At 43.7% G+C, this 17,013-nt stretch overlaps 1 protein-coding gene across 12 annotated transcripts in view; it reads right to left on the bottom strand.

Annotated features, from left to right (window-relative positions):
• Positions 1-2,426: 2,426 nt before the first annotated feature.
• The window catches only part of TLE4 (TLE family member 4, transcriptional corepressor), a 141,526-nt gene continuing 126,939 nt past the window's right edge, over positions 2,427-17,013 (bottom strand). For all 12 annotated transcript variants that reach the window (XM_045085356.1, XM_045085355.1, XM_045085359.1 and 9 more), the window contains 6 exons: positions 10,717-10,966; positions 9,562-9,809; positions 7,134-7,281; positions 6,565-6,715; positions 6,148-6,224; positions 2,427-4,129 (listed from right to left, as the gene is read on the bottom strand). In XM_045085356.1, the coding sequence (XP_044941291.1) occupies positions 4,022-4,129; positions 6,148-6,224; positions 6,565-6,715; positions 7,134-7,281; positions 9,562-9,809; positions 10,717-10,966 (982 nt within the window). In that variant the 3' untranslated portion in view covers positions 2,427-4,021. The remainder of the gene's footprint in view (positions 4,130-6,147; positions 6,225-6,564; positions 6,716-7,133; positions 7,282-9,561; positions 9,810-10,716; positions 10,967-17,013) is intronic.

A 17,013-nucleotide genomic window follows, 5' to 3' on the forward strand; every position in this document is an offset into this window, starting at 1 on the left:
TTCTTCCAGTCTAAAGGCAGCCCCGCAGGAATTCTCCTTCCCTATAGGCCAAACACCTAAGATCGCAGCAGGATATTTCCTTCCCTGGAGAGAGGTGAACCAGAGACCAATCCCCCTGCTAATTCCTATCTGGGACCCAAAAGATTCTGTTACTGCTGCCAAAAACCCAAACCCAACTAAAATAATATGTGGTGGCTTATAATGAATGAGAGTTCCTACCATTATGGTGGCACTGTTGTTAAAAAGGAACATGAGAGGTTTCCTGATGTGCTCAGGTTACGAAAACAGAGCGAAAACATTGCCATTGTCAGCTCTGAGTGAAAGCTGGAATTAATTGACAGGCAAATAAACACAATTAGCTCAGAAAAACAGGCTGGTTGTGAGGCGCTGCTTCTACTGGTGAGGGTCGGCAGGACCCAGAGGTCACTGTTGAACGCCACTCTACAGGTTGCCCAGGAGCTAGACAGCAATGCAAACGAGCCTCAAGAACATGAAGGCTTATTATATTTTTTGGTACCTACATCTTTATAACTTTATAATGTCTTGATGCTGGCAAGGAATTCCAGTACAATTTCCTTACAACTGCCAAAAATAACAAATGACAAATACTCAAGTTGGATGTTTTGTTTCCAGGTGATACAACTCTGCTGAGATCATCTGGACTGAGGAAGCAGCCAGCCTAGTTGGTAGTTGAGGGTATCACTGATGGTCTAGCTGTTCATGTGTATACTACATCTCTTTCTAGAATGCTGCCTTCTAACTGGGGGGTTATCAATTTCCCCTGCTTTTGGCTGTAAGGTCTTAGAATTTCGTGGCTACAAGATGGTTCTGTATCTCATGGCTGCATAATTCCTAGCCATGGTAGGTGTTACAGGGTTGCGGTTGTTTTAGCATACACCCTCCAAGACAAGGCTGGACCTCTGGCAGCTAGTTAGACAGGAAACCACCCTGCTAAGTCCCGGCCCCAGGGAGATGTGTATCTGTAAACACTTGAAAGACCTTGGAGTTGGTCACTCTACATTTTATCTGCTTCTCTTAGGAAAGTCTTGATGGCTTCCTCAATCTGAGTTTGTACTTCTTGGTAGTTTCATGTGAGTCACTCTTCCAGTCATACACCAGTGTTCTTTGACTGGAACAAGTCAACTCTGGTTCCGGTTGATTCCTATCTTTGTCGTTCTGAATTCTGAGAGACCATACTTGGAGCAAAAACTATTGTAAACCAAGTTATAATTACAACACCAAGATTTTTGTGTAGATCAATCTAGGTCTGGGATTTATATCAAAGACATAAAAATCTAATCTGATAAAACCTTGGCAATGAGAGGAAATTGATACCCATTAATTTTAAAAGGCTAGGTCTATATAAGCATTCATCTCAACGGCCAATGTTGGATCTTCCTAAAGAGATCTGACCACCAGGCACCAACGGGGAATTCCATCTCCCTAAGGCAGGCACATTCTCCCTCTGGACATATAAACATGGTGCCAGTGTCATATTCTTTATACCAAATGATTGTTTTCAACTCCAAATCCCTATACCTTTAAAGACATTTTGGTAAGGATGCACAGATACTGAGTTAAGAATCCTTTAAAATCGTCTGAAGTAGTAGCGTTCACAGTACTCACACATGAAGTGCAGCTTCCAACCCCACTGGTGCACACCGCTGAAAAGTCAATGCTAAAGAGTTAGTGTGTCTTACAGCTGAGCACTGAGCACACCCCAGACCATAGCCCCCAACCCCAGCCTTCTTTCTACTGGGTGCATCCTTTAAAATGACAGATTTTCAAGTCTTGGGTATTTAGAATTCTTTAAGCACCTTCTTAGACTCAATCTTTACACACCCCACCAGCAGCAGCGCACTGGGCTTCATGCGTTCAACAACTCCAGGGTATTCCACTTGACATGTTTCCCAAACCCAAATGGTGTGTAGAAGCTAATTCTAAGGCAGCACTGCTCCCATGGAACTTTCTGTGATGCTGGATGTGTTCTATAAATTTGAGTTGTCCAATATGGTAGCCATTAGCCATATGCAGGTACTGAATACTTGAAATGCAGTTAGTGTGACTAATAAACCTATTTTTTTAAAACTAATTTTAGTAGAGTTAAATTTAAATAGCCACAAATAGCTAGTGCAACCACACCGAACAGTGCAGCCCTAAAGCATCTGAGTAACGTGACGACTTTCTGATAGTCGTTTTACAAACCGAAGAGGCACTCGGTCAGTGTTTGGTACAACCTGTCCTTGCTAACCTCCCTCTGCTCTCCCTTCTAGTTCCTGTCAAATGAAAATAAAAACAAAACTAAAAACGCAATAATAACAAAGCCCATGTGACTTTAACACCAGTCTCCCTCGAATGAAGCTAGTAATTTTTAGTATATGGGAGTGGTACAGTCGGACAAAAATGAAAGCCAGCCAAACAAAGAATTAGAAATAAGCATACTAGAAGTTATTTATGTTTAATGCTTAAAAGTCTGAATGCACAAACAATCTACCATTATAGAAGTACTGGTGGTCAATACGATGCATTAGAACTATGTACAATGCACAGTTTAGTATCAAAATCTTTCTACACTGTAGAGTTTTACGAAACTGTTAATGACATCAAACACTAAGCACTTAAGACACCATTTTTTTTTTCTGCTACCACATTAGGAACGTCAATGGACAGTCCATTTCAACTTGCAGCATCCATCCGTTTCTAGTATGAAATTAAGTAATTTTCTACTTACACAATAAAGTTTATCTACACAGTTCTCTTGATTTTGATCCATAGCAGCAAAGGCACTGTACATCAGCAGATCCACAGACTTAAAAAGATCTTTAAAGCATTCAAACAAAAAAATAATAAAAAAAAAAAGAGGAGTCACATATCATAGTTGAACAGCAACAACAACAACATAAAAGATAACACAATGTTTCCGGCACAATGGCACAGCCTGTGTCCATTTCGGGGACATCCAACTAAGACAGGGAAAGAACCGGAGGTAAAGAAAGCAAGTCCTCATCCCAGGTGAGAGTCCATTCTTTCTGGTTTTCAGAGGGAGGTCCTTGCAAGTCTCCTCTGCTGTCCTCATTTTGTAAAAGACTTGACTTGCACAGCAGGAGGACTCCTCCCCTGAATCCGCGCAGTTCCCAAAGAACATGCCAAAAAATAGCCTGTAATTTCTCGTAATGACAAAACTGCCCAAAGGTATACATCTCCCTTTTGTAAAGAAACGTGGCAAAAATATCCAGAAGGGATTAAGTTCTCTCTTTAGGCCAAATTTAATTTGTTCATCTGTCTATAATACATTAAAAAAAGGAATTAAAAACTTAGTACAAAGACACTTGTCAACAAGTCAAAAATGAAAAAAAAAGTCCAATTACTTTTATCAAATAGAATCTAAAGCTATAGATATATTGGTTAAAAGTTGTCCAGATAGACTCAAATGAATACGACGTGGCCTGTCATGTTCTAATTGTTCAAATTTCCAAACATTTAAAGTAAGTAGAAAACAAAACAAAACAAAAAATCTAACAACACAGCAACATATTGCTTCCATATGTAATTATACATTTCACATCTCTATACAGTCCTTAGTCTACATTTAGTGACATTTTTCATCAATTATGTTAAACCTTCCTTTCCCCTCCTTTGCCAAAAAAAGGGGGGAGGGGTATCAAATACAACGCATCTTCATTATCAATGCAGGAGCAGACAGCTTTATTCAGTCAAAGTTAGAAAGCCTTCTTTAAACAAAATAAATATATTACAGATATAATACATAATTAAAGATTCCGTCACTGTTAAGTGTGGTAATTCCATGTTCTTCCAAGCAGAGCGCTGAAGATTTGGTATCACAGGTTCTTAATGAGTATTCACAATTCAATAGCAAGGGAGGAAGTGGGGGTAAGAGATGGGATTAAACTCCACAACTGCAATGAGTATCTGAAATCCTTGGTTTTAGATGCGGGGGGAAGAGGATGATAGAACAAAGTGCTACAAGGAGAAGGGGTCCAGTTCGCATGAAGATTTGTCCTTAATAAATAACTTCATAAACCGTGGCCTTCTTATCCCCAGAGCCAGTGACAATGTATTTGTCATCCACAGAGATGTCACAGCTAAGCACCGATGAGGATTCTTTGGACTAGGAAAGAAACAAATACAAATGTTACCTACTGAAAGAAAAACCCATGAGGTGGGACTGGACGACAGAGTAAAAACAAGCGTGAAGGTGTCCTGTTGTCCAAACAGGAGCAGCCCGCCAGGCAAGGCAGTCCTGGCCCTCCCTCAAAATGGCGGGGCCCAGGACACTCTAGGGACACCTCACCACGCTAGCCTACAGGCTCCTGCAATGGGGACATCAGGTGGCAGGCAAGCCAGCTGCACAAGCACATGTTTTGAAGAAGTAAGGCCTGGTCTCGAACCCTCTTCTCCAGACAGGTAAGAGCAGAGTGTTCTTAGCATTCCCCACTTCCGTCAGATGGCTTGGAGGTCGGGCTGTGGAACACCAGGCCGGTCACTGAACCCTGGTGAAACTCCTACCTTACAAACAGGTCAGGACCGCTCACCTGCCTGCCACCTCAAGAGAGTTGCCTCAGAGTTCAAGTGGAAAATGTCATGGAAAACACTACATTTTTTGAAATTGGGAATGTAAAAATATTTCTAATAGAAAGCCCAATTCTCCTGTGTGAAAAAAGAATGCATATCTCCAAGTAGGGAGGAGTTCAACAGTTAGAAGGAGAAATGTTCCATACTTAAGAGTCCTGGATACCATGCTCAACTCACCAACCACAAGGAGATCAAGGTCAACTTTGAACTGAACTGTGCTAAACGAATGAATGCTGCAGGATTTTAACCAGAACTCTGAAGACTTAAAAAATTAACACCTGATGTGCAGAAGCTAACCTACGGCCAGTGTTTCTCAAACTTTTTTCATTGTAACCTGTATTTTTTTTTTTAAATGATTTTAATTATTTGTCAGGGAGAGCGAGCGAGCGAGCGAGAGAGCGCATGCACTGGCAGGCAGAAATGGAAAGAGAAGCAGACTCCTGAGCAAGGAGCCCAATGTGGGACTCAATCCCAGAATCCTGGGATCATGACCTGAGCCAAAGGCAGCAGCTTAACCGACTGAGCCACCCAGGCGTCCCAATTGACTGTAACCTGTAATTAATCCATTTTACTTCACAATCCAGTATACACAAAAGATACAACACTTTATGCTTACTATAAAAGAGCCACTCTAAGATTATAGATTTCCTTTTTTTTATTCCCAGTCCTTTTTGGGACCACCAGAAAGGTTGTGACCCATAATATTAACAATGTATACTATATTCAGTTATGAATTTCATGACAGCAATAATCAGCTACTTTTGTCCTATCGATTACCTGGCACAGTATTTTCACTCAATATATGTATTTTTGTATTATGCGTTGATCTACTCTATGATGACATAATACTACGCTCAAGAAAACTGCAAATCTGTTGTTGTCCCTTAAAAAAAAAAAAAAAAAAGCACATCTAAAAAATAACATCCCAAGTATAGGTTAAAAAAGAGAAGTGTTCTTTAAACTGCCTGTGAAATTTCCACATTCCAGCCAGGGAGAGCACAGAGACGATGAGTGTGCCCATGTTGATCACATCTACCATTTGGTCCTCCTACAAATAATTTCACACACTACACATTAAGTACCACTAAGTCAGTAAGAATAAACATTTCTGAAATTAATTAAGATTTACTAAACTTTCCACAACACTTCTTTGGGGAAAAAAAAAAAAAATCAAAGAAATAACAATACTAATAGGAATATTCAGGCAAAATGCTCAACGTTTTTAAATAGAAGCACTTTAAAGACACAACACACACACACAAATCACAGAGGATGCAAAAACTCTAACGTATACATGGGACTGAGGCACGGAAAGCTGGTTAGTGCAATGGGCAGTGTCTCGGCCCTGGGTCGAAGAGAACTGGAGGTCACCCCCCCCCAGCTCCACACTGTGGGGCTGTGACACCACCCTCCCTCAGGCAAGGTAGTCTTCTCTTGCCCTACCTCCGAGGACACTCAGGAGCCTTATTAATCTGACAGAATGCACAGAGAGACTCTGGGTAAACCATCGCCATGCAGGGAGCACGCACTAGATGGGAGCTGGACAAGTGTTACCTGGAATATACTGGCCCCATAAGGTGTTCTCCAGGCATTCAGAAGGTTGTCCTTTCCAGTGCTTACAAACCATTTGCCTACAGAAACAGTTTGGAAAAAGGTCTTGTTTGTGTTACTGTGTCAGATACCAGAGATTTGCTTTATAGCGCACAAACTATTCATGGAAAACTCTTCTAATTTGCAACAAAAGTTTCTTTTCACTGGAAACATAAAGCTCACTGTCCTAGATTTAGTGAGTCATTTATCCTTCCAACAATGGTAAGTGGATCGGCACATGGCATTAGAGACGCAGGCACATATGTACTTTGGAAGAGGGACAAGTTACTAAACCAAAGGAGTGGAGTGAGGACGCATCCGCGGGAGGGCAAAGGGGGTGGACTGTCACGGACAGGAAATGGACGGGAGGGGGCTGCTTACCACAATGGGCAAACTTGAGCGACAGGACGCAGCTCTCGTGGAGATGCAGCTGGTATTTGTCCGGCTTGGTGACGTGCAGCACTTCCACGTTACTGTTCTCCATCCCCACAGCCAGCCACTCTCCGGTTGGGCAGTAGCCCAGAGAAAAGATCTACGAGTGGAACAGTTCAGAGTGATGGTGCCTAGAGAAGAAACGCTGCCTCTCGCAGGAGGTACTGCTTCTTCTGAGGATACTATTTAAATTGTGAAGGAAGTCTAGATGATTCCAATTATATAAGAAGAAATCACAGCCAAATGGGTGATGCCCAAGTAACACATACATCTGCACAATATCATTTAATGAATCAATTAGGCAAAATTCAAAGAATACAAAGTAATGGTCTTTGCAGGAAAAACCTGCTAAAAGCTTATAAATGAGATTTTTTTCTAATCCTTTAATACACATTACTGTGTTTTGACAGAACTGAGTTATCTAACCCAGAGTCAAAAGGGACTTTGTCACATGGTATAGTCTGTCATGTATATCACAAAACTGTGTCTTCTGGAGTGTCCCGGGCCCACGCCTGTACCTGTGAGGTGAAGTCGTGCTGCTGCAGCTGCCGCCCCTCACGCAGGTCCCAGGACCTGACCGTGTTGTCCAGGCCGCCCGTCCAGAGCTTGGTGCCGTCGTTAGAAATGTCAATACAGCTGGCCCCGTCTGTGTGGCCCTGGAATTGCCTGAAAAATGTCAAAACAGAGGGAAAACCTTGAAAAAGTTAGTTTTTATGTGAACTCAATTCCGAGCTCGTCAGTGCAGCCACTGTGGAAAACAGTGTGGAGTTCTATAAAAAATTAAAAGGTGAATTACCATAAGATCCAGTGACTCCATGACTGGTATTTACCCAAAGAAAAGGAAAACACTACTTTGAAAAGATGTCCGCCCCCCTATGTTCACTGCAGCATTATTTACAATAGCCAAGATATGGAAGCAGCCCAAGTGTCCATTGATAGATGGGTAAAGAAGATGTGGTATACATATAAGATGGAATATTATTCAGCCATAGAAAAGAGTAAGTCCTTGTCATTTGCAATAACATGGATGAATACAGAGTATAACGCTAATTGAAATAAGTCAAAGAAAGATAAATACTATATGACTTCACTCATCTGTAAGAATTTAAGAAATAAAACAAATGAACAAATGAAGAAAAAAAGAGACAAACAGACTTATACAAAGAACAAACTGATGGTTACCAGAAGGGAAGTGGTGGGAGAATGGGTGAATGAGATGAAGGGAATTAAAAGTACATTTGTGGTGATGAGCACTGAGTCATGCACAGACTTGCTGAATCATGATTTTGTACACTTGAAACTACAATAACACTCAATGTTAATTATACTTCAGTAAAAAAAAAAAAAATTGAGAACTTCTCAGGGATCAGTTTCATTGTAGGTCTTACTGTGTTTTCTAATTATTCAACTAAGAAAGCATATTCATAGAGAGATTCAGGTTTAACTGAGAGGTTCAATTTCTTACACTTTTTATTTTTGAACAGTTAGGGGTCTTTGACTGTCATCCCAACAAACAACTGATATAACCAAAGGGAAAAAAAAAATCTCCAACTGGAATAAAAGAAAACACACAGCTATATGTATATGAACTAATCAAAAATACATCTAAGACTGATTTTATCATTGTAATATGAAGGAAAGGGTTTAAGAGGAGGTAAGGCATGTTATATGTTCCTTTCTACAAAAGCTATGGGGATGGCCACAGGAGTCACAGAGCAAATTTTGCCAGTGCGCAGTTATGCAACTGTAGCAGGCTGTGCAAGACCACAAAAAGGCTATGCTCTCAAGTAAGGCACATGGAAAGAAACTCAGTGTGGCTCAGCTGTTCTAGGAGCTGGCAGAATATACAAAAGACACTGGGAAAAGAAGAGATTAGAAGCAGTTCCTCGTAAGAGCCTTACCCAAGATGAAACAAATGGTGACCACTTTATTTTTGGAATCATGCATAGAGCTCAGTCCTGTAAAAAATATCTGACAGATGGCCAGTAGAGGCCTCTTCTCCTTACATACTCCCCTTGACTTGCGGCTAGGCCAGATTACAACCTTCTCACACCCTTCAGCAAATCATACCTCATACTTCCTGTTCTCTCGGGTGCTGACATCTGGAGACTCATTTCAGGGCATTACCTACCAACACCAATGCCATATAATTTCACTTCTAAACAGACATCTCAGTGCATCGACCCATCCTTAATGGTGGGATTACAGATAATCTAGACCATTTCAGAGTGAAGCACAATGCTGAGGCCCGTAGCAGGGGTTCAGTGATGATCTACTGACAGAAGGCACATGTGGGATACACGTGGCATGGAGGACACTGCCCTGTGCTGTGAATCTTCTTGGGGAGTGTCTAGCGACAGTGACGGCTGGTTAGCAAGTGCAGATGGCAAATTATAGACGTCTAACGAGCTCATGAGGTCATGGGAACATGATGTACATTAATTATGTAAAAATGACCTCATTTTTTTAAAAAACCCAAATCAGTGATACTTAGGATAATGTCCAAAAAAAAAACAAAACAAAGAAAGAGAACAATCCCTCATTTGGTAAGTTCAAAAGTTCAAAGGCAGAAAATAAGATTTTACATCAGTAATTTGTTTCTAGACTTTTTTCTTTTTTTAAGATTTCATTTGTTTATTGAAGAGAGTGAGACAGAGATAGTGAGAGAGGCAGGAGCAGGGAGGAGAGGGAGAAACAGGCCACCTGCTGAGCAGGCAGCCGGATGCGGGACTCAATCCCAGGAGACTCAGATCATAACCTAAACTGCAGGCAGTCACTTAACCAACTGAGCCACCCAGGCGCCCTCTAGCCACCTTTCAAATGAGCCTGTTCCTAACACATTTTAGTAGAATTCTATTTCATTGTTTTAGACACACACAGCTCTTTGGCACAGAGAGGTAAAATCGGCTCCCTGGCGTGCCCTGGGCAGGGATCCTGCTGACCCACCTCACCAGCGTCTGGTTGTGCAGGTCCCAGACGGCGATGTTACCGTCACTGCAGCACGAGAAGCAGACCTTGGAGTCGGGGCTGATGGCCAGAGCGTAGCACGCAGGGGCCGAAGACGTCAGCTCTGCCTTGATGCGTGGGGTGGGAGCCGCCAGGTCCCAGATGGACAGAGTGCTGGCCTCCCCTCCCACGATGAGGGTGCGACCGTCAGGGAGCAATCGGCAGGAACGGATGTAGTTATCCCTGTTCTGTAGAGACAAAAACCATCAAGAGATCACTCATGAGGAAAGGAAAACAGCATTAACATGAGAGCAGAAATCCATAAAAGTATTGTGTTCCCTCCTGGTTTTAATGAGCCATTTTTACTTATGACAATGATAAAGTGGATTAATGCTAGAAAATTACATGAAATTAGGGAAGTACTTAAACTTGATCTACAAATTTAGTGCTGAGATATTTAATCTTAATTAGCATGAAAATGCAAAGATCTAGACCCAACTCCCACCACCACCAACCAAATCACCCAGCTGCCTGACTCATTTGCGCACACACACACATACACACACACCCCAACGCAGGAGCGCACGAGTCCTGGACAGCAGTGGTTGATCAAGCAGCATCAACTGGAGGCAAAATTTGATCGAGGAATATTAAGGGAGGGGGAGTGAGAAAAAAGGTCCTTCCAACGTGAGGGTCTGGGAATGTTGTGTACAACAAATATGTCAAACCAACCTAACATTGTGGAGCAGCAGAAATTCCACTGCTGGTTTAAGGAAGAATGTCCAGCAGAAGTTTTATAAATGATGGAAGGACAAACGCCCAAGACACAGGCAAGGGAATAGTCTACTGTCTGCGCAGAAAGCAGGACGTTACTCTGGTAATGTCACCATGTGACAGACCGAGAGGTGCGCTCTCACAGAAGCCCTCCTGGGCTTTTAACGTTTCTTATACTCCTTTATCAGACCGGAAAACGGGTAGTGAGCCTGTGCCCACGAATTGGGCAGGACTCACGAAAGTTGCACTCTCCACATGAAGGACCACAAACCACCGAAGACAATTACCCACTTGGAATCAATTCCATGTGTTGCCCGTTCAACCAAGTCTCTCACTATTCCATCCCGTTTTCTGAATGAAGGTGCCTCCATGTTCGCTCACCAGACAGTCGAGCTGAGAGACGGGGCTCTTGTTGCCGGGGTGGCTGATGTCCCAGACCTTGACGCAGCCCTTGCCGCCCGTGTACACGTGTCTCGTGGGGTTGCTGATGGTCACCGCGCACACCACCTCCCCGTGGTTCAGGGTGTTGATCTGGCGCGCGTGCCGGGGGATTCCGGGTCCGATGAGGGCGTCGGGGGGGAAAGGGACAGGCTGCATCTGGCCGTCTGCGGTGACGTGGAAGGAGTACGCTCTACGGTAGTGCAGTGGGAGAAGGAAAAGTAGGAGCGGAAGGTGAAAAACATTAGTTAACTGATCAGTGTGAGGAGATGAGAAAGAAAACTTTTTCAGTGTAACTTTATAATTTGCAAGTAAGTCAAATTTACCTGGTACAAAAGAGAAAACCTAATTTTCAGAGCTAGACCTACGATCAAATGTCAGGTCGACTCTTCACTAACTGGTGTGTGGCATTAAGTAGTCACTGAGCCTCTCTGAACCTCAGTTCTCATCTTTCAAAGGGAGAGAATGCTACCTACACTTCACAGAGAATTAAATAAGAAAGTCAACATTAGTATAGTATCTATCTAGTAAAGCCAACACCTAGTATATTCAGGACACTCTGCAAACTTGCTCTGTTTTCTACTTTGGGTGACCCAGAAGCCTGTGATACTATTTCTGCCTGTATATGAATTCACGCCAATCAAGTGATTTACTAATGGAGATCAATGAGTCAAAACGATCAAGCTCCAAGGAGTTGAGTCTCTAGGCCCACAGTGAAACGACAGCTGTGACCCCAGCACACGCACCACAATAAGTCCTATCGGACTTGACAATCATTAATGCAAGTAATTCCTGATGAAATTAGGACCTGTAAAGGCGTCCTGTGTGACTACCCCAAAGGCCCACCTATAAGTGCCTATCATCAGCTCCAACTCCAGTTCATCTCCAAGGAAAGCTCTACACTTATGAAAACATTTGGTTCTAAATGCAACTTCCATTCGAACATCTCCCTCGAGATCTCTATTCTTAGGGTGCTGAGGTCAGGGTGGACACATCAGTGAGGCTGTGTGATGCATGGGGTGGGGACAGGGAGCTGGGCCTGTCTTCTATCATGGGCAATAGCCCATTTTGGAAATTATGTCATTCTGCTTTGGCATGAAGCTTTGGAATGTGCTCTGTTTATAGGACGAAGTTTGGGAAAGACATACCAAGGGAAAGCATCTGTGGGTGCACAAAGGACTGGAGCTTGGACCTCTCAGGGAAGTTTTAGAATCAAAACAGTTTATGGCACCTTAATGCAAAAAGCTACAGGCTAGCCACATTCATCAAAACTCGTCCCATTACTAAGGACCTCATCACCCTCCGAACTGTCCCCAGGAGGGATGACGCAGTATGTGGCCGTGGAAGACGTGGTGCCAGATAGCGGAGGGCATTTTCCTTCTCGGTAACAACAGAGAAGCAGAGGCCCAGCCCGTAGCAGAAACGTGGTATGTGGCACTGCTGGCGGGGAAGGAGGCGGAAGCTCGGGAGACAAGAGACAGAAGACATGTCCTCGGTCAAATCAACAGGACTTGGGAGACACACTGAACCGGTGACCTGGGAGAGGTGGGAAGGAGGGCTCTCAGGCTCAGAACCCACGAGATTCAGGGGGACAACATGTTAGTGAAGAGACAGAGAAGCATGACCAAAAGCTACACACTCAAGGAGCTAACTGGTTTGGTTTTCTTTAATTTAAGGGCAGCTGGGAATCCAAAGAGTTCAACAGTAAGCAGAGTACTGTGACTCAGGTGAGAGGTTAGGTTAGAAAGACAACGTGCGCTTATTGACTGAGAAGTGAGAGTGGAAGCTAAGGGAGCAGAGCAGTAATGCCATAGCAGATCATACAGTGAGGGGACGAACGCAGGATTTAGGGGGCTGCTTACATCTATGGACCCTCCAGCAAGAGCAGTCGGAGACACAGATGACTGAGAGAGACGGCAAGTCCAGAGATAGGAGAAGATGGTCAATCACTTGACAACGTATTAAGAGATTCAACGATTCAACACAAATTTCTTGGGTATCCCCGTGTGCCAAGCACCATATTTGTAGGGTTACAACAGAAGAAAAACAAACAAACCCTGCATCCCTGGTTCTCCTGAGTTTACAGCCTGTGGGAGTAGGCAGCAGGTAGGTCGAGGGGCAGACTGATTAGTGAGATAATCACATAAATAAATATAACAGTGTCAGAAGGTCAACGCAATGAATAGTGGACATGCCTGGTACTGTGGGATTTGACGGGGTGAGGCAATGGGGCTTCGATACAAAGACAAGATGGTGTGAAGGGGCGGGGCATGGCAAATACGAAGGCCACAGTGAGACGGAACGTTTGGTATCCATTTAGTCAGAAACTATTTATTGAATGCCTACTCTGAACCTGGTACTATCAAAGATGCTGGGAAATCAGGGGTGAACAAAGTCTCTATCCTCCAGGGTCAACATCTAGAAGGGAAAGCAAATACCATATATAAGCAGAAAAATAAGTAACCTCAGATCCCCATCAGATGGCAAGACACACACACACACACACACACACCCACGCATGCACGCGGCACAGGTCTGGGGTACATGTGAGAAGAGACAAGATGAAAGGACGCAGGCCCTGGTACACATTGGGGGTGCGGGGGTGGGGGAGGAATGTGGAACATGGAGGTAGAGGAACAATGCAGAGTCCCTAAAGCAGAAACAAGTGAGAACACTAGTGTGTACTGAGTGGCGAGGGGCAGGCTGGAGAGACAGAGGGCAGGCAGCGGGAAAAAACCCTGGTGGGCCGTGATGAGGAATGCACATTATCCTGGGTGGAGTGGGAAGTTACTGGGACTTCTCGGCAGGGAATAACAGGATTCAGTTCATGTTTTAAAGTGCTATTCTGGCTGCTGGGTGAAGAATGGATTGGAGGTGACAGAACGGGAAGAGGAGCCTAGACAGGAGGTCTGTGCCTGGGAGACAGTCCGACAGCTGGGAACAGATGTGCGGTTCTAAAGATCACTCCGGCTGGGTGGAAGCAGAGAAGGCTGTGCTGGATGGGTCACCTGGGTTCTGGAAGTGACACAGTGAGGGGGGCGGGGACGAGATCCTTCCTTGTGAGCCTTTTAAACAGTCAAGGACAGCTACAGCTGGCCAAGCAGTGGTCCACAGCTACAGGGGTCCAAGCCCCATGACAGGGTTACTGGGGGCTGACCTTGCGAACACCAGACTCCTGTGGAATGAGGGTGGCTCCAAGGAGGAAGACCCTAAGTCAGTGCCAAGTCTTTAATAAAAAGGAAATCCCCCAACAAGGCGTAAGGGTAGGTAGAATCCATGACACAAGCCTGAAAGAGCCAGAGTTTTCTCACAAAAAGATAAAGGAGCTCAGTTCTAGAAAAGACTGGTGGTGGGGGCGGCAGAGGGGTGGGGAGGATGACACAGCCTTTATCACCCATCACTGGCTCTGAAGATTCAAGGATATGAAACAAACCAAGGGGCACCCCCTCAGAGAGCTGCAGGTGGAGGGGGTTCCTTGGGGAGAGAACCAGGTGCCAATCAGGCAAGGAGGGGAAGGCAGCAGTGGTCTCAGAGAAAGGCTGAGGTTCTGAAGGATGACGATGGAGAAAAAGGCTATTGATTTAGCAATGAAAGAGGTCATGAGACTAAATCTTAAAGGAAAGGAGAGGAAGGTTATTCCACACTTAGATGGTCTCATACATTCTTAATGATAATTTACTTGAAAAGCCATCCCTTCTCTTCTCCCTAGTATCACTAAGTGGTTTTTAAGGAGCTTTGAGAATTTAAATAGTTAAGAAACCAGACACAAGATTTCTTTCGAGGTTTTTGATAGGATATTCTTCAACTCAACCACAAAGCACTCTGTGAGCACCTACTATGTTCCTGGAACCCCCTTTAACAAGAATGTCAAGAGCCTACTTACACTAAGGATGTAATGCAGCCCTCTGCTTGCTATTAGTACATGTAAGATACTCAAGACTGGAAAGAATAAAACTCTAGTAAGAATCTTACCAGATTTCAACTAACTCTGACGTGTAGCTGGCGAAGTGTACTGGAATGTGTAACGAAAGCCAGACTCTAGAAATCAGAAACCCAGGCTTGACGAACTCCTCTTTTTCTACCCGATTCAATGGATCGGTAAGGCCTCTCAGCCACATGGATAGAGACGTCATGCTAAGAACACAAAACAAGGTAAGGCACTGGCCTTGCCCACTAGCAGCTTCTAATCTAGGAAGTTTGATGAGAAAAGCAAAGAAGTGGCCACAATACCAGATGAAATATGAGAAGTGGGAAGTTCTGTGGTGGTTCAAGACAAAGCTGAGGTCTCGATAGTGACATGGTTCTAGCGATGGGTTTTGCAGAATGGAGGGATTCTCACAGAGGAGGGAGGAAGACGGAAAAACAATTTGTGGGGGAGGCGGGCAGAAAGAGCAGAGCAAGGGCTCTCAAAGGATGGGGAGCAATGATGGAAATTCCTGGGCTGGTTTTAATACAAAGAATTCATTTGTTCAATAACCACCCCAGGGTTAAGTGGTTGGAGGAGCTGGCCTGAGCACAGTCTGATCAAATGCATCAGGAATATATACATTTATACTACACACACACACACACACACACACACACTCACACACTCACACTGCTGTCTATCTGCTAGAAAAGGGAGGGCTGTAAAAAGGGAGAGCCTGCAAGGCCAGCCTAAGAACGCCACAAACAGAATTCACTGAAGGGTTTTGTGGAGGGGGAACTGGGGCAACGGACAATAAATTTGATCGCAAGGAATACAGTTGGCCAGGAGGACTAAGAGACAATGATTCCAATCATCTAGATGCAAGGTACTGGGGGACCTGAACCAGGCTAGTTCCCAAGGAAGACAGTAAAAGTAACAGTGGATGTAAAATTCCCCCAAGGATCAGAATACCAATCAATACTCCTGATGGGCAATGTGGGAGGAAGGCCTCGTCTGGAGAAGAAGCATCATGATATGCTGACTTTGACGTGCAGATAACACACACGCAAGATGTCTGAGATGTCCAGCGCATAACTACAGATGTAGGGCTGGAGGGATAGGGTGCAGGGAACACAGTGGACTCTTCCACCAAAACACACACACCCAGACATACAGACACACAAGCACGTGTGAGCACAGCAGGTGAAAGCACTAAAAGCTAAGAATGGCTAAGAAAGACGGTAAAGAGAACAGAAGCACCTTGGACTTTCTGACAGAACTACACCTCCACCAAGGCATCTGCAAATCGCTCTTTTTAAAAACATGTGCACCGAAGATGCTATTTTACCTGAAACATCATCTTTCGATGAAAACCCAGCATATTTAAAGAAGGTCCTTGGCCTTCCCACCCCCAACCTCATTTACTCTCCCTAAAAGGTCCAGTTCTAGAATGTTGAACTCATCTGTCTCATACTTCGCAACGCCTTCTCCAAAGTTTTCAATGTCTCACGAGATGGGACAAGACCTTAAATTCACAATAAAAGATCTGGCCATTGTGCTTTACAAAGTATGCTAGAAAATCAGGCTCGAAGTGGCATATGAACCCATTCGTACATCAGCCAGCCAACAAATACTGCTAAGGGCTTACTGTGTCTCAAGCATTGTTCCTATTTTGAAAAATCCCGCTTTACAAAAACAAATAGAACACCACGGTAAATTTTCTGAATTATCAGCAGCTGAAAACCAACAAACCTGTGCTCTTCTCTCATGGCTCCATCCATATGCCATGTCCCACGATGTAGTTAGTACTATGGTTTTAATTGAATAGTTTTACCCTATTTATAAATGTCTCATTTAAGTAATAGGTGAGGAGGAAAGTCCATTTCGGGCTTACGTCAAAATTAAACTACGTTGTCATTCCAATTACAAGCTGAATGCAACTTTTACTAATTCACCAGAATAGACAAGAGGATCCAATGTGAATTATTAAATAAATGCTACTTTATTCATTAGTTGGTGACATGCATTTAATTATAACTTTTGATAACATCTAACAATTCATTCTGTAAAAGTTAATTAGGACAGAGATGCACAACTGCTTTGAGTCTTTCTGGAAAAAGGCAGTTTACTTTGTGTGTGCAGTAGGGGAAGCCTTTAGGTGACTCATTATGTTTCATGTTATAGCACAAAAAAGTCGTTTCTCTTGAAACACACACAGAAGACAAAGTTTCACAATTCTGTATCTTAAGATCTGACGAGCCACCTGTTATCATTACTTCCTCTGAGAAATCGGTAATAAAAATATATTATCTCTTTATGCATAAATGAATGTG

Source organism: Mustela putorius, unplaced genomic scaffold (genome assembly GCF_011764305.1).
Source record: "Mustela putorius furo isolate JIRA1106 unplaced genomic scaffold, ASM1176430v1.1 tig00000854_pilon_pilon_pilon, whole genome shotgun sequence".
NCBI lineage: Eukaryota > Metazoa > Chordata > Mammalia > Carnivora > Mustelidae > Mustela > Mustela putorius.